Source organism: Myotis brandtii, unplaced genomic scaffold (assembly GCF_000412655.1).
Source record: "Myotis brandtii unplaced genomic scaffold, ASM41265v1 scaffold190, whole genome shotgun sequence".
Lineage (NCBI taxonomy): Eukaryota > Metazoa > Chordata > Mammalia > Chiroptera > Vespertilionidae > Myotis > Myotis brandtii.
In genome coordinates this window covers 2738283-2760849 of record NW_005357076.1, presented here as the reverse complement: position 1 = coordinate 2760849, position 22567 = coordinate 2738283, and the positions used below count along the sequence as shown (strand labels likewise).

At 43.8% G+C, this 22567-nt stretch overlaps 1 protein-coding gene across 3 annotated transcripts in view; it reads left to right on the top strand.

The window, feature by feature from the left end:
* The window catches only part of LOC102245006 (chromosome unknown open reading frame, human C10orf11), a 1043798-nt gene that overhangs the window by 330009 nt on the left and 691222 nt on the right, over positions 1 to 22567 (top strand). The window contains exon 1 of one of the 3 annotated variants that reach the window (XM_014538351.1): positions 8986 to 9242. The exons of the other annotated variants lie outside the window; for them this stretch is intronic. Within the exon in view, the coding sequence (XP_014393837.1) occupies positions 9196 to 9242 (47 nt within the window). The 5' untranslated portion in view covers positions 8986 to 9195. Of the gene's footprint in view, positions 1 to 8985; positions 9243 to 22567 lie in introns of those variants that run through there. 3 annotated transcript variants of the gene reach the window in all.

Sequence of the window (22567 nt, the reverse complement as noted above, 5' to 3'; positions counted from 1 at the left end):
ACACACTGACCACCAGGGGGCAGACGCTCAATGCAGGAGCTGCCCCCTGGTGGTCAGTGCACTCCCACAGGGGGAGCTCTGCTCAGCCACAAGCCAGGCTGACGGCTGCCAGTACAGCGGTGGTGGTGGGAGCCTCTCCCGCCTCCTCAGCAGCGCTAAGGATGTCCAACTGCAGCTTAGGCCTGCTCCCCGCTGGCAAGTGGACATCCCCCAAGGGCTGCCAGGCTGCCAGGGGGATGTCTGACTGCCAGCTTGGGCCCAATCCCCCAGGGAGCGGGCCTAAGCCAGCAGGTGGACATCCTCCAAGGGGTCCCAGACTGCAAGAGGGCATAGGCTGGGCTGAGGGACCCCCCAAACCACCCGAGTGCACAAATTTTTGTGCACCGGGCCTCTAGTGTGTCATAATATGCCAGGTAGGGCCACTGTGATTCTGGCCCAGGGGTTCCCTCCCCATGTATGAGTTGTACACATGAGGTGATAAGAGCCCTTGAACATGGGTAGACTTCCCAAGTGCCACTGAGGGGTCCTGTATCAGTGGCTCTGAGTGGTTCCACACACAGTCCTCTTGCTCCTACCTCAAGTCCCGGGCCTCTAGTGTGTCATAATATGCCAGGTAGGGCCACTGTGATTCTGGCCCAGGGGTTCCCTCCCCATGTATGAGTTGTACACATGAGGTGATAAGAGCCCTTGAACATGGGTAGACTTCCCAAGTGCCACTGAGGGGTCCTGTATCAGTGGCTCTGAGTGGTTCCACACACAGTCCTCTTGCTCCTACCTCAAGTCTTGTGCATTGCCCAAGTCAAAGTTCCTGGCTGTGTTTGAATGGGCTAAGTTTTCAGGAGCCCCAGAGAACTCCAGAGGTTTCCTGCACGCAGGTAGAACTGGAAACATGACAACTGCATGCCTTGGGAAGCTGGCATAAGAGTCCAAGGAAGAAGAAAAGTGTGGGGAGCACATTTCTTCTGCTCACTTCATACCTGTCCAGGAATGGGACAGAGCCAGCTATGAGTACACAGCTGAGGAGCTCTTTGTATCCAAGACTTAAATTCACTTCAGTGCTGCCTCTTCCTGTTTGCTGTTGGTATAGTTAGCACTTCCCCAAACTCTAGGAGAAGCAGAGAAGATACTTAAGCTTCCTATTTTAGTCACTGACTCAGGACTGCATTCATTCGGTGCTATTTAGATGCTAAACAGTGAGGAAAATATTGTGGACACAAGATAGGGAGTTTTTGTTGTTGTTGTTTCTCCTCCTCCTCTTTTACCTTTTTCTCTTCCTTCCTTATTTTTTTTCTTCAAAATCACAAAATTTTGGTCCTGGAAAGAAATCACAAAGGTGATCTAATACTGTGGTTCTCAAAGCCCTTGGAAAATTCTGGGGGCACAGGGGTGCAAGTGGAACTCTGATCCACCCCCAAAACACTCCTGAGTTTTCCTGTTCTGTAACCTGGACTTGTGCTGGAGAGAGGGGTTCTTCATGTCAATGTAAGCTTCAAATGCAGCCTCCTTATTTTACAAAGAGAGAAACTGAGGTCAATGGGCCAGAAGAAACTGAAAATGGAAAATTTTGGATTGTTTCCCATTTCATCTTTGGCAATAGCCCTATAGTATTTTCCAATGATATTTTTGGTTTCATATTCTTATCAGTTACTGGAGAGTATTTCCCTTGAGTAAATCAATTGAACACTATTAGCAAGGGAATAGCATGCTGTACATTACACTCTGTCTTAGAAGGAAAGTTGCTATCTCCTGTTTGCATATCTATGAAAACAATTCAAATGGCACCTGTTTAAACCTTTCCATAGAAATGTCTGAAAGGTAAACAGTTGGCTTTGGAGCGGCTATAAGGTGGCATTGTTGAACATGGCAGCTTATTGATGGTCCTCTTTAATTATGGCCGTGCTGTCAACCCCTGAAGTCCCTGCTCTTTGTTGTAGATCTGATATAACGTTTGAGGTTTTCAAAGCTGCAGAGATGAAAGGCTCCCCCGTCAGATAGTGCTCATTCCGATATGCTTAGGGAGGGAGGAGGGGGCCTTGCCCACGAAGGCTGAGGAGCCTGGGAGAGGACGCCATTGCCCTCCCAGCTTTAGTGACTACCTCGAGTGGGAGCCTTGGGGGACTCTGTTTAGGGTGGAGGAGGGCCAAGGCTGGAGAAAACGAAAATGACTTACTCAGTAATGGTAACCGAGTGCAGGTTACGGGTTGCCCAGCTTTAGGGGGCTGGTGGGAAAGCTGGCTGTCTGTTGCCTCTAGCAGTTGGTGCATTAAAGATGGGAAGCTCAAAGCAGAGCCATCAAGGCTTTCTGGAGCTGCTCCCAGCCCTGTCTTTATCCTCTGTTTTTAGTCTGCTAGACCTGTGTTCCCGATGCTGCAATTCAGGGCCTTCCCCCTGGGGTCAGTCCTATCTCAGACTAAAGGCATTCACTTAGGGCCTTGCTTCCATCCAGCCTCTGTTAGCGTTAAGGTGGGCTGTCACCAGCTCTTCTCTCACAGGGTGCTGTCTCCCTGCATCCGTACTGCCAGATCCTGCTCCTGCGACCAGCTTCTTCTGTTAAAATCTGTTAATGTGTAAGCCCCTCTCCCAGATACTATGTTGACTGGGGGCTCCCTCTCCCACCCCTCTGCTCTTCCTCTTGAGAGGCAGTGTGGCCTAATGGCTGGGGGTATAGACTCTGGAGCCAGGCTGCCTGAATCTGAGTCCAGGCCTTGCCTACTTACTAGTCTCAGGTTGTGGGCAAATTCACCTTTCTGGGTTTGTTTCCCAAATATAAGATGCTGATCATAATAGCATCTATGTGGTGGAGTTGTGAAGATTAAATGAGTTAATATCTAAGTAAAACAGTTCCTGATACAAAGCAGGTGCTATAAATATGTTTTGCAAATCCTATATAATAAAAGTCTAATATGCAAATCCACCGAACGGTGGAATGACCGGTCGCTATGATGCATACTGACCACCAGGGGGCAGATGCTCTACACAGGAGCTGACCCCTTGTGATCAGTGTGCTGACCAGAAGCTGGCTCACACTGATGAACACAGCGGCAGTGGTGGGAGCCTCTCCCGCCTCTGCGGCAGCACTAAGGTTGTCCTACTGCCAGCTTAGGGGGAGTGGGCCTAAGCCATCAGTCGGACATCCCTTGAGGGCTCCTGGACTGTGAGAGGGTGCAGGCTGGGCTGAAGGACCCGCCCCCCCCCCCCAGTGCAACAATTTCATGCACCAGCCTCTAGTTGATATATAACACATATATATTATACTAGAGGCCCAGTGCATGAATTCGTGCATGGGTGGGGTCCCTAGGCCTGGCTGGTGATCAGGACCGATGAGGGCCAGGCCGATCGGGGCCTGCTGGCTGGGGGGAGGGCCAGGAGGAGGGACCTTGGGCTGATTGGGACCTGCCAGCCCTGGGGGAGGGACGGGGCATGGGAGGTTGACCACTGACCCCGAGTAGGGAGCCGATCCTTGGCCTCCTTGGGAAAGTGGCCACATCTGCTGCCACCCACCCCTAGTTCCCATCTCAGCCTGGGACCCAAAAGCCATGGCGGGGTTGGGAGAGGAGGTGATGGTTGCAGGGCTGGGCGCGAAAGGAATGGATGCTGGATGCCGACGCCACCGGCTGACCATTGGGCTGATTGGGACCTGCCAGCCCTGGGGGAGGGACAGGGCATGGGAGATTGACTGCTGGCCCTGAGGAGGGAGCCGGTCTTTGGCCGCCCTGGGAAAGTGGCCACATCTGCCGCCACCCACCCCTGGTTCCCATCCCAGCCTGGGACCCACAGGCCATGGCGGGGTTGGGAGGGGAGGTGACAGTTGCAGGGCTGGGCGTAGAAGGAAGGGACGCTGGACACTGACGCCACCATCTGGCCGTGGAAGGTTGGCTGTGAGAGTGCACTGACCACCAGGGTGCAGCTCCTGCATTGAGCGTCTGCCCCCGAGTGGTCAGTGCACATCATAGCTACTGGTCGACAGGCCGTTCCAGTCGTTTGATCGTAACAGTTGCTTAGGCTTTTATATATGTAGATAACATATGCTGTGTGATGTGTACGGTCAGTCCTATCTCAGACTAAAGGCATTCACTTAGGGGCTTGCTTCCATCCAGCCTCTGCTAGCATTAAGGTGGGCTGTCACCAGCTCTTCTCTCACAGGGGGCTGTCCCCCTGCATCCGTGCATGTATTTTATTATAATCCCTTCATACAACTGTAAGAGTACATTTTGCAGACCCAGCTCAGAAGGGGTGACAAACAGACCATTAGCTGATTTATTTAGGGAGGGACCCACCAAATCCCATAGTGTCGCTGAATCCTGCCTCCTTTTGTTCTGTTTCTTAAGTGTTTTGGCTTCTGCTGCCTGCCCTCTGCTCTGTGAGTGCACCAGCTAACTTCTACACTTGCCCCTTATTTTGTGAACATTCATGATATAACAGGCCAAATCCTGTCTTAGTCATGAACTCTCCATCCTCCGTTCTCTCGGCAGTCAGTAAGCATGGGGTAGTCCCCGATGATCAGTTTGGCACTGTGCCACAGGCGCTGGGTTTACAGAAATAAGGTAATAAATAGTTCCTGCCTTCAGGGAGCTCTCAGTCTAACTGGAGGCTCAAAACAAACTCTCATGAAGTATTTAAGAGTAAAACTCAGCTGATGAGAGAGGTTAGACCAGGGGTGGGCAAACTTTTTGACTCGAGGGCCACAATGGGTTCTTAAACTGGACCGGAGGGCCGGAACAAAAGCATGGATGGAGTGTTTGTGTGAACTAATATAAATTCAAAGTAAACATCATTACATAAAAGGGTACGGTCTTTTTTTTTTTTTTAGTTTTATTCATTTCAAATGGGCCGGATCCGGCCCACGGGCCGTAGTTTGCCCACGGCTGGGTTAGACAGTCCATCCACTAACTTGTAAGCCATTTCTAAGGACTGGACAAGTAGTATCTAAAAGGGAGAATTAGAGAACGAGCAGAAAATGCTTGCGGGGTTGTTGAGACCAACGCTAAAGATCATGGTTTCACACCCACTTAGCTGTGACCTTGGCCTGGAAGGCGGTGATACAAGTGGGAATAAATTGGCCTGTGCATAGGAAAGTTCACATATACCAGTAACTGCTATGATAGCAGCACTCAGCTAAGCATGTATCTAGTACCATGTAATTCTCACAGCCACCCTGAAGAAAAGGTGGTGTTTACCCTCCATCCTTTTAAAAAAATTAAAGAGATGTAGGGCTCTGTGACAAAAAGCAACTTCAAAGTATCTTAGCTGTCGAGTTTGCAGAGCTGGGACATTTCAGCCCAAGTTTCATGACTCTACAATCTGGTACTCTTCCTACTTCTGTAAGAAAGGGACACTAGCTACTGTTTTTCTTGGTGCACTTTTGGATGAATTTAGCTGGAAAACACCCACATTTGACCCCTATCTCCTTCCCCCTTGCCACAGTAAAAGCAAGAGATAACTCACACCGGCCACCACATTCTCCTGTGAGATCAGTAGAGAAAACAGCGATGTTATCAGCAGAAGCCTAATGACCCAGGGAACATAAGAAACCTCTCATACAGTCATACTCAGGCCAAGCAAAGCTCCAGAAGAAATTCCTGGGACATTTAGCAAGAACAACCTAAAAGGGCTTTTGAGCAAAAAATGACCCCAAATGAAAACACTGCATGTGAGCCCTGGGCCCATCATCCGTGTTTGCGTTGCAGAGCAAAGGCACAAGGCTCGGGGTGGTAGCCAAGCCAGGCTGGCCTCTGCCGTTGTAGCAAATTAACCCTGAAATCTCAGTGGCTTAACATCGAGACGTTTTATGACCATTTATGTGTCCAGTGAGGGGTGCTGTTGGGGGAACTCTGCTTCACGTGGCCACTCGGAAATCGGGCTCTGACACCTGGCGACTGCGTCAGCGGGAGCACAAGGCCTCCAAGGGTGCATGGAAGGCGTAGTGGGTTGACTAGTGACCCACTTGAATCATGCCTATGTGGAACCTCAGAATGTGACAATATTTGGAAATAGTCTCTTTGCAGATATAATTAATTAAGGATCTTAGGGGGATCTTAAGTCATACCAATTTAGAATGAGATTTAAATAAAAAAACCTCATGCCCTTTACAAGAGAGAGGAGAGGGATATTTGGACACAGACACACAGAAGGAAGAAGGGCCACGTAAAGACCCCAGAGGCAGGGTTTGGAGTGATGCGGCCACTAGCCGAGGGATGCCGAGAGTCACCAGGAGCTGGAAAAGGCAGAGAAGGATTCTCCTCTAGAGTCTTTGGAGGAAGGGTGGCCCTACTGACACCTTGATTTTGGATTTGTGCTATCCAGCAAAGTGAGAGAAGAAGTTCCTGTCGTTTTAAGCCACCAATTTTGTGGTGATCGTTATCGTAGCCTAAAAAACTAATACACTAGAAAGTCTGCACTAGGATGTTTTTTAAAGGCCAGACCTGGAATGCGCTTTTTTTCCTCTATTGATGAAATGAACTGTTGTCAATTTTTGTCTCTCTGTATGCCCAGGAAGAAGACAGTGAAACAAGATTTGGTGAACACCTAGCACCACCTTTCACACTTTCACTGAAAGGGCATACAGGGGGCAAGGGGCAGAGGCTTGGAATAGAGACCTTCCCATGTTTAGAAACAGTTTCAGGAGCCATTGGGCTGTCCACAGGTCAAAGCAGGATGGCAGTAGGTTAGCATTAGGGAGGGATGACGGAAAACGGAGGACAGAGCTCACAACATGTAAGTGGGGACCCATAGTTGCACCACCGTCCATAGAAACAGAACAGTAGGGTCAAGCAGAATCATAGGAACTCACACCCACAAATTGGATAGGATGGGCAGGTTCCATGGCCAGAGAAGAAGCCATGGGTGTTGGTGCCAGGGGGCTGGGGCACCCAGCGCCCCCAGTTGGGCAGGTACTCAGACATTGCTTGATAGCAAGTAAGACTACCTCACTCCCCTCCCAGAGCGGGTGTCAGATAGTCTTTTCCATGTTTGTGTCTCCAGTTTCTACCACAGATTAGGTGCCCAGTGAATGTTTCTAAACCATAGACCACGTCACAGCAGTTTCAAACGCAAACTCCCCTTTGCTTAAAGGAGTGAGTCTTAAATCTATAAGTTATCTTGGACTTGCCCTTGTCCCTGCCGGAGCATGTGATCTCTCTTGGGCCTTCGTGCCTTTGCACTTGGCATTATTTCCCCCCAAATGACCTCTTTCTTCCTTTTCCACCTGGTGAGGACTTGCTCACCCTGGAAGACCTATGTCTAACACATCATGGAGAACTCTCCCCTGCCCCCCCAGGTAGCCACACCCTCTCTCATCAGCATCCTCAGCATCCTTTGTGATACATATGGTGCAGCAATATTGAAATCATTTATTTATTTATCTATTTGCTCCACTTGACTCAGTTTTGCATTTTTATTCACCTCCTGGCTCATAATAACCTCCAGTAAATTTTTGTTATGGAAGAAATGTCACTTCTACCTGGTACTTCTTCCAGACAGCTGTAGAGGCAACTAATAGTTCTAGTGAATGGAGACGATATTATAATTATTAATTAATTAATGGGTGATTGATGTATTACCATGAGAAATATAGATGGGTGAAATAAATAAGGAAAAAGATAAAAATGGGTTTGAGTATACCATTTTTGGAGAAAAACAGTAACTATGGAAAACATTTCTGTATCGATTTAAAAATTTATCAAGTGCTTTAACATTATCTTATTTTTTTCTCATTGTAACTCAGTGGGGAACATAGGGCTAGCATGACTGATTTCACTTACTAGTAAAGTTGAAGAAATTGAACTTATCCAAAGATTGTACGGCTGCACAGCTGGTAGGTGTCTGCCCCAGGGGTCATAGGTTGGCCCTGTAACCGTAAATCTTGTGTTTTCCCCCATACCTCCTGTGAACTACTCTCTCATAGAAACAAGTGAGCAAAGAGGAGAAGACGAGAAGAAAGGAATGGAAGGGAAAGTTGCTTTATTTAAGGCATATTGTTTAAGGTTCACAAATAATTCTATAAAGTAGACATTCTGCAGATGGGGTAACAGAGGACTGGAGAGGGAAAGTAACTTGCTTCGTATCCCTCAGCTAATAAGCAGCAAAGATTGGAGTCAAACCCAGGTCTTCTCTCTCTCTCTGAAGCCCCATTACCTTCTTCTACTCTGCTGCTGGGTCACCTGTTTGGCCTGGGGTAACAGAACACGATTCTACCTATGTCTGCTGTCCCCTGCCTCTCCCACTGTGGGAATTCGTCAGACATCAGGGCTAAAGGTTTTTTTGATGCCCTGTCCCTTGTGAGCACTTGAGACCTACACGTTGCATCTTGGCAAGATTTAAAAGGAATCACTGATCACCTGCTGAGCTTTTTTACTAGTAGTTTTGTTCCTGGAAATGATTCATCTCGAGGCTTTGAGATGTCTTGTCACAAATAGCCTTCCTTAATCCATAATTTCCCCACTTCCCTATAAGGCAATATTTTGCATTTAAGAAATGAACACAAGCAAACTAATCCTGTGATGACATGTGTTTACATTATATATATGAAATACTGACCAACATAGCATCTACCTGAAATGGATTAGAAAACATTGTTTTGTTTTGTTTTTTAAAGCTCAATTTCTGTCTCATCTGGTCACTCCGTTTCTGTTAATCCCTGACTCTTTCATACATTTTTTTCCTCTCTTCTTTCCCCTTAGCATAGGATGATATATTACTGTGGTGTTTTTTTGCTTTTTGTAGGTGATTTTTCAGATGCTTCTTCTACTTTGTATTTAGTTACTTGCAGTCCTGGGAGGCCAGTATGTTTAGTGTGAGATCTGCCGGGATCATGGGATTCAGGGTGGAGAGGGAGAAGATGTTTCCTCCTCTGGTTGGAAACCGCATGCTCCCAACCTCGATTTTACTCTTAGTCTCTGCTGTCTGTGCAGTTCCAAGTCGGGTCAAGGGCACTTTTAAGGAGAGACCAGGGGCGAAACTACAAACAGATGTTCTTTGATAGCTGCGGAGGAAAGAGGATCTGGCCCAGAGACCCGCAGCCTTCGCTTGGTGAGAGCCTTTAGTCAGTGCGTGCGTGTGTGTTTTAGTTTTATTCTTTCCCGAGTGCCCCCAGAGCCACGGCGTACCTGCTGTTGCTCTCAAGCCTCTTGCCAACAGTGGCATCTGCTCAGTGTAGCCATTGAGAATTTGAATGTCAATATCTTTGCCTTGAAATGAATGGAAAAGTATTTGTCACTCAGCGGCAATCATTCTTCAAATAAAAGGTTAGCCAGACAGGGCCCTTAATCAAAGAGTCGGTCTTTTCTGTCAGCAGTGCCTTTTAAATAGCAATGATGAAGGCTGGCTGTCAGGGTAGGACTTGATGAGCGAGATGATTGATCTGCATAAATCATTTTCTTTTTACATTGTCAGTGAAGAGTAAATTGGTGGGACATTCTGGGTATTAGCTGTGTTGAAATTAATATGCAGTATCCTAGGTGTGTCCTCGTTCACGTAGTCCCCATAAAAGAAGGTAGAAATTAAAAGAGGCTTTTAGACGTGCATTGTTCTAACAAGAAAGTTGCACCATTCTTCCTGCTGTGGTCATCATCTTGCATGCTAAATTCAGAAGTTGAGTGTGTAGCACATTTTACAAGCTCCAAAAGGAATCTAGTTAATTTGGGAATTAGCTAGAGTCAGTAGCATTTAACAACCAGTAAATCTGTAAAGACTCACTGCTCAGAGGGGGAAAAAAAAATCTAAGAATGAATTCTGGTTTAAAGGCGAGGGTATCTACTCCCCAGCATGCGGTTGCAGAAATAGCCTCAGCTGCAGATCAGGCTTTGGTTTAATCCAAATACCATCGCTCCTGGGTGAGTCTCCTTGACCATGGTACTTAATCTTTCTGAGTCTGTTTTTTGTGTGTTTGTGTTTTGTCTTTCAAAACAAGATTTTATTAATTACCTTTGGTGGGCTTGCTGTTGGTATTAAAGACACTAATGTGGGTGAAAGCACATAGCATATCACCTTGCACATAGCGAGAAAGTGCTCAGTGAATGTTAATTTCTTCCTTCTCTTCCAGTCAAGCAAACCACCCAATACCTGGAACATTGGCTGAGAGCTGAGATGTCAATATCAGGGGCACGTCTACATGGTCAAAAGAAACAATGGTCTGTTTTCTGTCACTCTTGTGCTTGCTGGCATTTCTTATGGCCATTTTTTTTAAAATATCAAAACATGTTTAAGGGGGCAGCAGAAATACCTAATTACTGAATACTGGGAGTTCAGGGAGTGAGGTGGAAGGAATGGGGGAGAAATGTGCCAAGCACACTTAGGGATTGATCTCTCACTATTACTCTTTGGATTATATATCTGGGTTCATATTATTCAACTTTGGAAAGAACAAGTAAAACCTATGCAATATACTGTTGGGATTAAGAGCAGGGCTGATGGAACCAAATTGCTGGATTCAGATTCCAGGTTTTCCATTTAATTGCTACGTGCCTCCCTAAGCCTCAGTTTCCTCACCTCTAAAGTGGGCTAGTAAGAAACCCATCTCAGTCTTGTTAGGATGATTGAGTTAATATATAAAAAGAAAGCATGTAAAGAGTACATGGTGTGTACATGTTAGTGTGATTACTATGGAACAGTGACTGGTTGAGAAAGGGAGATATTGCTGCAGTTCCGGTGGGTTGGAAGTATCAAAAGAAGAGACGCTGTTAGATACAGGAGTCCATGGTAATGGTATACGGAGTGAAATACTTTCTTCATTTTGGAGAAGTTTCCCTATTGAAGGAATTTAGAGCCAAGATGGTTCTAGAAACATCCATATCTGTAGCTGGACAGTAAGTGTTGGAGTGACTGACGGGCAGCCCTGCTTTGCTCCACCCTGTCCTCACTGTAGGAACAAATCTGATTGAGGTGGTCTCATGAACAAAACGAACACCAAAGAGAAAATTTTTCTGGCTTAATATAAAAACATTATGGATTATCTCCCTAACATGTTATAAAAAGGTTTTATAGGGCCTTCTGGTAACTAGTTATATTGTTATATGGAATGCAAAGGTCAAAAAATCACTGCTTCCCCAGGTTCTCCATGTGCCTCCTATATATTGTTATATGGAATGCAAAGGTCAAAAAATCACTGTCTGCTTCCCCAGGTTCTCCATGTGCCTCCTAGGAGGATAAAATCCACATCAGTCTCTGCTAGTGGGCACTTGGTGTGAACATTTAGGAGCCTCGGTAACATGTGAGTGGCATGCGCCTCTATAAGTCAGCAGGTGTGGCCAGAAGAGGGACTCTGTTCCTTGGACATTTGAGTTCTCTGCATTCTTGGAGGTTTGTGCTTTTTCTCAGGCTTGTTTTTGGCTGAAAAGAGTAGTTGTATTTGGGTTTTGTGTTTTCCTCCCACCCTCTGAGTTTATTATATTTTGAGCTTTTGGTCGTCTTTTGCCTAATGGAAGTTTCCACAAGACAACTTCAGGGAAATCTTCACTGACTTTGATGATTCGGTGGAAGTCCTCGGAGGGGTCTGGAGGCAGCAAAGGTTACCCCATTCTCAGCGAGCCAGGATGGAGATTTGCAGTCTCTCCAGTCTCAACTCTTTGATAATACTACGTTAAGCACTCAGCATGGCCATGCTTTTTGGAAGACACTGTGAAATTATCCTAAATCTCCTCCAGGGCATGATGGCCACACTGAGAATTTCTAGAAAACATTCTGCTCTGACTTGTAATGCTCCTGGGCTGCAGAAGTGGTGAAATTGTCCTGTTAGACTCCTTCCCGATTCTGTCCTTACTAGACAAAGCAGAGCCTATGTAACCTAACTGGCTACTTAATAGGATCCAGCCATATTGGGTGTGATATGCTGTTCAAGATTAATTTCATGTAATGAAGATCTGAAGCAAGGTGTTTAAGAGCCCCGCTAATGTTTCATTTATAGCAATCTATCAAAACAATAGATATTTAGCCTTCTTTATTGGATATGAAACATTAACTTAAAGCCAGGGCTACTTTCTGTTTTAAATACCAATATCCATTACGTGTTTCTCGCTGTAAGCATCTCTGACCCCTGCCCTCCATTTCATCAACCACTGTGAAAATCTGCCACAGCTTCCCGGGGGACACGTGTCATGCTCTTAGCCTTAGGTTTTGATTCTCTGGCATCTGGGACAATGGACCAAACCTGGCCCTCACCGTACTTGGGCTTTACTGGGTACACACTGTATTCAAGCACACTGGACGTTGGGAGGGTTGGGGCGTTGATGGGACACAACTTCACTGAGTGTGAGATGCTGGGAAAGGGATATCTTAGCCCATGGGCATCGTCATCACTCCTGGGTTCGTTATTACCTTTTCTCAGTTATGAGCTACTGAGGCCTAGAAATATCTGGGCTGCTTCTCCTCATAATATCTTTCCACTTTTGAGAGTGTGGATAGTGTGAGTTTTCATCAGTTCGAACGAGTAGGTGGAGCCCATTATTTAGCTTCCAGGGGCTCCCTATTGTCTGAGAGCCTTTAGTTTGGTATTCGAGGCCCTAGAACAAGTGCACAGGCATTTAACATTTGTTGAATTTATGAATGAAAGAATGAATAATTTCCACTTTTCCCTCTTCAACATTATTCCTCATGAATGCCCAGTATTATCATTTTCTTCTCTCCACTCTCCTTTTTTTCACTACTTTTATTATTGGAAATATATTTGTTCACACATTATTTGCCATTTTTCAGTATGGAATACATTCTTTCTAATTTTTTTTCTGGCTCTATTTATATATATTCTTTAGGGTCTGACTGAAGACCCATATTTCTCTGACCTGTATTCTCTGTGTGGTTTTTACATTCCTCTTTGCCTTTCCTCCTATGAATTCTTGACCATTAAGTTTGACTATACATCTGATGCTTAGACATAGATGGAGGCTCTCTAGATATTTTTACCTATGCACAACTCATTTTTTAAAAACTGCAGAATCTTCAAGAATAGGGGCCTATGCTTAGCATTTTTTCCATGGCATAGACCCTAATCTTGGGCACACAGAGTGCATGTAGAACTTAGTGACTTGAAATGGTCTCCAAAGATGCATCCTGAATACACTTGGCAGTTATTTTGTGTAAGACAAGGCAGAAGAATTACACTGCGATTGATTTTGCAATGTGTCACTCTCAGTAAAATATTTGTGACCCCTGGGGAATAGGAGCCATGAAGACCCCATTGGATTTGTCTGCGCTCTCCCCCAGGACTTTCCTAACCACCAGATTGCTGTTTGCAGTTCTCCCTTTGGGCCCGGAAACTTGAATGGGTCCCGTATTTTCTTGCTCCATCCCATGCTATGTGGTTTGAGATTCTGTCTTCTGTTTCCTTTTTACAGTCTCCGGGGTCCCCTTAATTGGGACAGCTTAGGAGCCTGTGCTGTGAGCCAGGGGATGAGTCTCGCTGCCTTTCCTCTCCATGGGCAGGCTGCATGGGAGCTTTCTGGAGTAGAGACGTCAGCCTGGCAGCACATCCTGTGCTTCTCCATCACCTGTTGTGTGTTTCACCCAAGGCTTACCTCAGGAGGCCTCTGAATCCTTTTTGGCCAGACACCTTTTTGGCAGTTTGAGAACTTGGTTGGATTCCAGTCTTTCCCTTTCATTTTCAGGGCATGCCCACATTGTAGATTTGTGTGCCAGGCTTGCACTTTCTCTTGGTTTTCCTCGCCCCCGGCCCTGTGATCCATGGATACTGTCATAAGAATTGGCAACTTGGAAACATTTATTAAGGGTCCAACCGCTTGACTCTAATAATTTATTTTGCCTTTTTAATTAAAAAAATAACACATTCTCATTATAAAAGATATAAGTAATAGAGATGTGAAAGCAAAGTCTGTATTAGTTGGGTGTCATGTAACAGAAAACCAAAGCAGCCATGGATTAAAATAGGAGTTTTATTTTATTTCCAATAGAGGAGCCCAGAGGTAGGTGGGCCAAAGCTCTTGTGTTGGCTTCATGAAGTCAACAGAGACAAGGCTCCCCCTTTCTTTCTGTACCTTCTGTCTGTCTGTACCACCATCATTTTTTATGTTGCTTCATGGCTCAAAGTAGCTGCTGAGTTCCAGTCATATCATCTGAATTCCAAGCAGGAAGGAGGAAGAAGGGGAGAAGAAGAGAAAAAGCTTCCACACTTGCTGTCTGTCACACTTTTAAGGAAGGACAAATTGTTTATACCTTGTTGCTTACCCCTAGGCCAGCAGTTCTCAACCTGTGGGTCGCGACCCCTTTGGGGGTCGAATGACCCTTTCACAGGTGTCACCTAAGACCATCGGAAAACACATACATAATTACATATTGTTTTTGTGATTAATCACTATGCTTTAATTATGTTCAATTTGTAACAATGAAATTGGGGGTCACCACAACATGAGGAACTGTATTAAAGGGTCGTGGCATTAGGAAGGTTGAGAACCACTGCCCTAGGCAATCATGTGCTGGAGCTGGCTCTTCCTTGGTTGCAAGAACCAATTGTTACATTCTTAGGAATTTTTGTGAGCCTCAACTTGGTAGCTTAAAGTTGGCCATAGTGGGAATATTTACACCATAAAAATTGGTACAAGAGCGATCTGGTTGTGAAACATTTACTAGCACACATCTATTCAATCAGAGTATTGTTAGTAAGGAAGAAGCGAAGATGGGTAATGGGTAAGCAAAGCTCTCTTTGCCATATTCCCCCTATTTTGTACAGAATTCCCACATTCCATAGCGTGGATCTACTTCCCCCATTTAGGTTGTTTACTCTTTTCTCCCTTTCAAATTATGCAATATATATATATTTACATATAAATTTCTGTACATGAGCTAGCTTCTGTGAATGAGCATTTCTTTGAGATAGATTTGCTGAGTCAAAGGGTGTGCCCACTGCTTCCTTCTTTATGAAGAGCTCTCACCAGACGGAGGGCTCTTTCTTCCTAAATAGTGTAATGGTGAAGAACATAGGTTTTGGAATTAGACACACAAAATTCTCAGAACACTCTTACTGAGAATTTTTAGCTGTGTGACTTTGGCCCAATTACTTAACCTCTCTAAACCTTCATTCTTCCCCCCTCAAAAACAAAGGGGATACCATCTGCCTCTGTAGTGGTTTATGACAATGAAATGATAATATGACCACAAAGAACTAACAGTAGAACCTGGTGGATTGAAATGTGGTAACTAGGGCTTCTGCACACAGAGAGACGTACTCACACAGATGCGCAACATATACAGAGAAGAATAAAAACATGAAACCAAGTCTTGGGTGTTGAAGCCTAGGTCAGTATGAGTTGTGGAGGTGAGCATAAGATGGAAAGAGATGGATATTTAATACACAGATTGAAAAGTTGTTCCACTAACCCAGGTGGTAGCTATAGGTTAATTGACGGTTAGAAAAACTTCAGAGTAAATCAAGCATATCTCTAATTCATAAGTGCATATTTATAAACACATTTAAAATCATCTTTATGACTATTCAGCTTTACAGTTTTCTTTAGCACATCCAATGCTTGAGTTGTGGAAGTTGACAAATATCAACATAAATGTTCTTTTTCTCCCTCAACTACATTGAACATTGCACAGATGTGTAGTTAAGTATTTATTATGAACATGCAAATATTGATGTCCCCAAGGCCCATTCTTTGATTTTCATGCTGCTGTTGCTATATTTGGAGTGGTTGATTAATACAGGTCTTTGCTCTGACACATAGCATGTCTGACTTCAGGACCGCTGAGAGCAGCATCGAGAAGAAAGAAGCCAGAGCTTGATGTTCATAAGGTTGGACAATATTTGAGGATGGGAGTTGCTCTGGGAAAAGGTCAGCCAGCAACCGAATATACAAGATGGTTAAGGATATGCCTAGCATAGCACTTTGCACATGGTAGGTTCTCAGTAAGTCTTTGCTCATTTAAAGAGATAGACGATATGGAGAATAATGGAGAATAAACAGCCATAATGAAAGAATTATCTCACACTGATCTAGAGCAAGACTTCCCAATCTTGCCACTGCTAACATTTTTGGCTGAATAATTCTTGTTGTGGGGGCCATCCTATGCACTGTAGGATGTTTAGCAGCATCTGGTCTCTACCCACTAGGTGCCAGCATGGCCCTCCCCAAGTTGTGATCACAAACATTTTCTCTGGACATTGCTAACTGTCTCCTGGGGAGCAAATTGCCTCAGTTGAAAACTGCTAAGCTAGAAGAAAGGGAAAGAGCTAATAGCATATATTAAACAATAAGTATGTGCCAGATGTTTAACTCATTAAATCCTTACAACAATTCTGAGTTGCAGGTGTCGCTGAAATTATTTTTCAGGAAGAGAGGTGGAAAGAGGTTAAGAGCATGGCCTAAAGTTAGACAGGTGGGTCTGATTCCAAATGTGATGCTCTTTTGCTCGTGTCCTCTCCCTCCTAGCGCAGTCTGACTTATACAGCAAGTACCAATGGCTCATACGCTTCCTCTTCTTGATGCTCAGGACAAGGACTTCACTTCCTCATGAAAACACTGTCAGATGCACTGTTTGCAAAGAAGCACGGACCACTTACATTTGGGGCATTGATTCAAGTTTGGCAGAGAGACTATGAGCTGGGCTGTACCCGGTGGAGGACAGCTGATAAACAAAGGGGTGTGTACTCTTCTTAGCTTTTGAGAGCTCAGAGTCTCCAGAGAGAACTCAAAAGAGGTCCAAGGGGAGTTTCTTTTGGAAGGAGCTATCCAAGAGCTGTGTGGAAGGTGGTTTGGCTGTAATGGTAAAGCAAATGGGAAACACCGAGACCAGCTACTTGCCTATCTGATCTTCTTGTGGTTAATTTAGTAGATTTTAAACCCTGGTCCCACCAGACAGGGCTTTGTTTTGAGCTCTGGGTGCTGATTCTGTGAGGTGCGCTGGTGGGGAAGAGCCTTTCATTTTCTACCATTTGGTGAGGCCCTGGCCCGTAGAGGAGCATTTTGGGGTCTGCAGCTAATTGTTAGAATTGTGTAGCAGGCATAGACTGCTTTCTTCACAGAGTTGGGGGGAGTCAGGAAATGAAGGGATTAAATTATTGTTAATTTCTCCCCCTTTTTTGTACCACCAAGAGAATATAAACCAATAAAAGAACTAAATGTTAGCAATCCATAAAATTCCATAATTGGCAATAAAGAAAAACTGAAACGATATTGATATATAACCAAACAAGGTAATTATCATTATTTTTTAATAAAGCCATTTATCAATAAATACCAAAGGGGATAGGAAAAATTACAGGCACGACAATGCCATCTTCCATAATTATAGCTATTAACAATCGAAAGCATAATTATATGCGGAAAGAAAAACTTTTAGGAAAGCTTTGTGTTGTTTTCTGAACAGAGAAGCCAAGTTCTCACATTTCAGTCAGCATTCTGTTAAAGTTCCTGAGTGATTGGCTGGATGCCGGTCCCAACTCAGAGTATCTTGTTTTCTGAAGATCTGCAATTCGGACCTTTCCTGTCTCTCCATTTCCAAGTAGGCCAGCAGCCCTGTAGGAAGGGCTGGGGTCCAGGAAAAGGTATATGTGGTAATTATCTGTCCACTTCCTAAATGTCACAAGTCAAGAGGACTTTATTTAGCAGAAAGCTTGGTTTGTGGAATCCCGGGTCTCATTTCATCCAAACAAACCCTGATTTAAGCAGCTACTGTTGCCTAAATGCCCATGATCCAGGCCCCTGGGGGTATCGACAGGAACGAGATGCTATTTTGCTATTTTTGCCTCATTTTCAAAGGCAGACAGACCTATCTTGCTCAGTGTTGCAATGCAGGGTAGCAAGATGTTAAGAGTTTGCCTTGCAGCCTACTGGTTATACCCCAGCTCTGCCATTTGCTGCCTGGGGGAGCTTGCGCAAATTAATTAATAGCCCTATGCCTCAGTGTCCTTATCTTTAAACTAGAGATGATACTAGCACCTATCTGTAGGCTGGGATAAGGACTAAATGAAATGATATATGAACAGTGCTTAGAAAAGTGCTTGGCACCTGGTGAGTACTGTGTAAGTTAGCTGTCATTGAACCCAATGGACGAAGTACTCTGATTATGCACTTTGGGTCTGATGCAGTAGTAGCAAAGTTTTCTCTGACTGGTGGTCATGGAAAACTCTGTGGACAACATAATGACTGTGCGGAATGTTCAAGGTTAGGAATGATAGGAGAGGGTGTTCCACACAGTGGAAACCACACCACAGGAGCAGAAGAGTGGGTGGAATCCGGAAGCAGTATGACATGCCCGGGGAATTGTAAGCTGTATTCCACCAATGACATTGAACCAGTGGAGAGATGAGGTGTGGCAGGGTCTGGGGCACAGAGACTTGACTTGTTCATGAGGACTGGAGTCCCTACTAAGTATTCAATGTGAAGGTGATGGTTGGTCAGATTTGCAATCTAGATCCAATATGAGTGCAGAACGCAGTGCTGGGCTGCTCTAACTAGTGACACAGGAGCCAAAGGGAAGGGTGAGGGGCAACTTTGGGAATGTCTAGGATTAGAGAGTCTACCCAGCAGGGCAATATTTTAGCAGGGTCATGCATGTTTGTTGGAAATAAACACCTGGACTGATGGTTCTCAGTTTAATTGTGGTAGTCATCAGTGCTGATTGGCAGATTTCCCAGTTCTCCACGCCCAGGCCCATGTATAAACAAATGGTAGGATTGTCTTTTCTGGTCCCCTTGTGTGAATGGGGCCATGTGAACACTTCTGGCCCAGGAGTTGTAAGGAAAAGTGATGTGGAACTTTGGAGCCAGATCACTGAATTGCTGGTGGAAGGTCCTTTAGAGCTTGCTCATGTCCCTCATCACAGGGGCCAGCATCATTCCAGGTAGTCGCCCCATCAGCCAGGCCTGATAGTGAGGATGACATGAAGCAGAGCTCCCAGCTGATATCTAATTAACATGGAGCATGAGTGAGAAATGAACCTTCATGGTTTCAAGCCAGGGGTCAGAAAGCAAACTTTGCCCATAAAGGGCCAGATAGAAACTATCTTAGGCTTTTACTCTACTTTGTTACACATAGAAATATGTGAATAAATGGGCATGACTGTGATTTAGTAAAGCTTTATTTACAACATAGGCAGCAGGCTGCTTTTGGCCAGCAGGTTGCATTTGGTTAGCAGGCGTACTCCTACTTAAGGCACTAAGACTTGGAGGCTGTTTGTTACCATAGCATAATTGAGCTGATGCTAACTATTGCGCTACCCAATTAACTTTTTAAAATCTTCTTTTTGAAGCAAATTTTATTTGTTTCTTTTTAAATCATAAAGTGAAGTGCATGGATCTTATGTACTGCTCAATGATTTTATTAAATGTATACACTGATACATCAAGATATAGGGCATTTCCATCATCTCAGAAATTTCCCCTTTTCTGTTCTTCCCACACGCATTTTCTTGTTGATGGTTGGTTGTAGTTTTGGTTATTATGACTAAATCTAATATGAGCATTCATGTGACAGTCTTGTGTAGCTCTAGGCTTTTATATCATGGATAACACAATTGTTAGGCAGTGGAATTGTTAGGCAGATATGAGTTTAAATTTGTGGAAACTGGCAATATTCCTTTCTGATGTGATTATACCATTTACACTTTGACCAGCAGTGTTTGCAATTTTCAATTACACTACATCCTTTCCAATATTTGGTGTTGGCAGTCTTTTTAACTTTATTTATCCTGATAGATATGCAATGGTATCTCATTATGGTTTCAGTCTTTATTTTCCTGATGACTAATGATGCTGAGTATCTTTTCATGGTTTTACTGGCAATTCATTTATCATCTTTGGTGGATGGACTATTAAAGTATTTATCCACTTAAAAATTGAGTTACTTGTTTTTTAGTTATTGATTTGTCAGAGCACTCTATATATTCTGGTTACAGGTCCTTTGTCAGATATCTGTATTACATTTGTAGCTATCTCTATTTATTTCAAATATTTTTTTCCAGTCTTTGGGTTATTCTTTCACATCCTTTACAGTGCCTGTAGATAAGCAGAAGGGTTTATATTGATAAATACAAATTTATCTTTTGTGGGGGTGGGAGAGGGAGATTAGTATTTTCTGTGTTCTAAGAAATCTTTGCCTTCCTCGAGGTTGTGAGATATTCTGTGTTTTCTTTTAGGAGCTTTAGCATGTTGGCTTTTATGCTTAATCTTTGATCCATGGTAAATTAATTTTCACATCTGCGAGTTAAATTTGAGATTTATTGTTGTACATATGCTTATGTAGTTGTTCCAGCCCCCTTTATCCTTTTTTGTTATGCTTTTTACATGTAGTGATTTTTGAAACTTTTTGTCAAAAAAAATCAATTGGCCATAAATATGTGGATCTATTTCTGGTTTATCTGTTATGCTTCATTGGTCTGTTTTTCTGTCCTTATGTCAATGCCATACTGTTTTGATTACTGTAGCTTTATAGTAAGTCTTTAAATCAGAGAGTTTGTGCCCTCCAAATTTATACTCCTTTTTAAGAGTCTTTGCCTTTTTTAGATCCTTTGTTTTTCTATATAAATTTGAGAATCAACTTGTCAGTTTCTAAAAATATGCTTGTGAGATTATGATTTGAATTGCATTGAAACTATATATCAATTTGTGGAGCAGTGACAACTAAATATGAAGTCTTCAAATCCGTAAAAATATTGCATCTTACCAGTTATTCATATGTTATGTAGTTTTTAGTGTAGAGGTCTTGCACATATTTTATTAAGTTTTTCATTATTATTTTATGCTTTTGATGCCATTATAGATGGAATTGTAAACAAATTCATTTTCCAGTTCCTTACTTCTAATATGTAAATATGAAAAGATACATAATTTTTTTGTGTGTGTATTAACCTTGTATCCTGTAACCTTGCTAAAGTCACTTAGTATTTTTTATTTTTGGTTTTTAAGTTTGATAGGAGGATCTGTATAAACAATTGTCAGGAATAAAAGCAGTTTACTTCTTAGTTTTCAATTTCATGTCTTTGTTTATTGCTCTTGTCTTATTGCTCTGGATAGGGCCTTCATTACAATGCTGAGTAGAAGTAGGACAAACATTCTTGCCTTATTCCCAATTTTAGAAAGAATTTGTTCAATACATTATCATTTTGTATTATGTTGGGATTTAGTGGAAGAGCACTCCAGGTAGAGGGAACAGAAAAATGCGAGCCATGAGCTGGAAGAGCAACTCCAGCCTGTGGGTGGTCCTTGTAAGCCATAGTGAATAGTGTGGCATTTTCTCTGGGTGAGATAGGAAGCACTGGATGGTTCTGTTTAGAGGAGGAACATAATTAATGTATGTTCTAGACTCTAGGGGACAAGAGGAGAAGCAAGAAGACCTTTTGGAGAGCTATTGCTACTGATGACGACGAAGATGATTGATTTGGGTCAAGCAGAATTATTTTCTAAGAGCACCCTATGGGTCTGTTGATACCACCCACTCAATCAGTTGTGTTCTGGATTTCCTTCTTGCCTTGGTGGGGATCAAAGTGTGGGACTTTCCTGCTACATAGAAAAAACACACATAATAGAAAAGGAAACCAGTGAAGGAGGCAGCCCTAGCATGAAGCGCTAGGTGTGGTGAAGTATTTGATTGTGTGTGCATATAGCCATATGCCTTGCTGGGTAAGTCATTGCAAATGCCATCAGGCTAATGTTCATTAATGATTAGTTAATTATTACTAGAGTCCCAGTGCATGGAATTAGTGCACGGGTAGCGTCCCTAGGCCTGGCCAGCGATCAGGGCTGATCGGGCCTTTGGGCTGCCTGCTGGGGCCTTTCTTCGCTCTGCACCGCCCCGTGGTGATCAGCGCACATCATAGTGAGTGATCGAACTCCCGAGGGAACAATTTGCATATTAGGCTTTTATACTGGTATATATAGAAGATGAGGCTGCCATTTCTGTCTTTGGTCTGACAACTGGTTTATTTTACTGAAGGCAGTGTCTTTGGTAGAGTTCCTGTATCACATTAAAATGATACCACCCACTCAATCAGTTGTGTTCTGGATTTCCTTCTTGCCTTGGTGGGGATCAAAGTGTGGGACTTTCCTGCTACATAGAAAAAACACACATAATAGAAAAGGAAACCAGTGAAGGAGGCAGCCCTAGCATGAAGCTCTAGGTGTGCTGAAGTATTTGATTGTGTGTGCATATAGCCATATGCCTTGCTGGGTAAGTCATTGCAAATGCCATCAGGCTAATGTTCATTAATTATTAGTTAATTATTACTAGAGTCCCAGTGCATGAAATTAGTGCATGGGTAGCGTCCCTAGGCCTGGCCAGCAATCAGGGCTGATCGGGCCTTCGGGCTGCCTGCTGGGGCCTTTCTTCGCTCTGCACCGCCCCGTGGTGATCAGCGCACATCATAGTGAGTGATCGAACTCCCGAGGGAACAATTTGCATATTAGCCTTTTATATATATAGATAACCTAACTCTTTATAATGCTTTTCAGTGGTTCTCAACCTTCCTAATGCTGCGACCCTTTAATACAGTTCCTCATGTTGTGGTGACCTCCAATTTCATTGTTACAAATTGAACATAATTAAAGCATAGTGATTAATCACAAAAACAATATGTAATTATATATGTGTTTTCCGATGGTCTTAGGCGACCCCTGTGAAAGGGT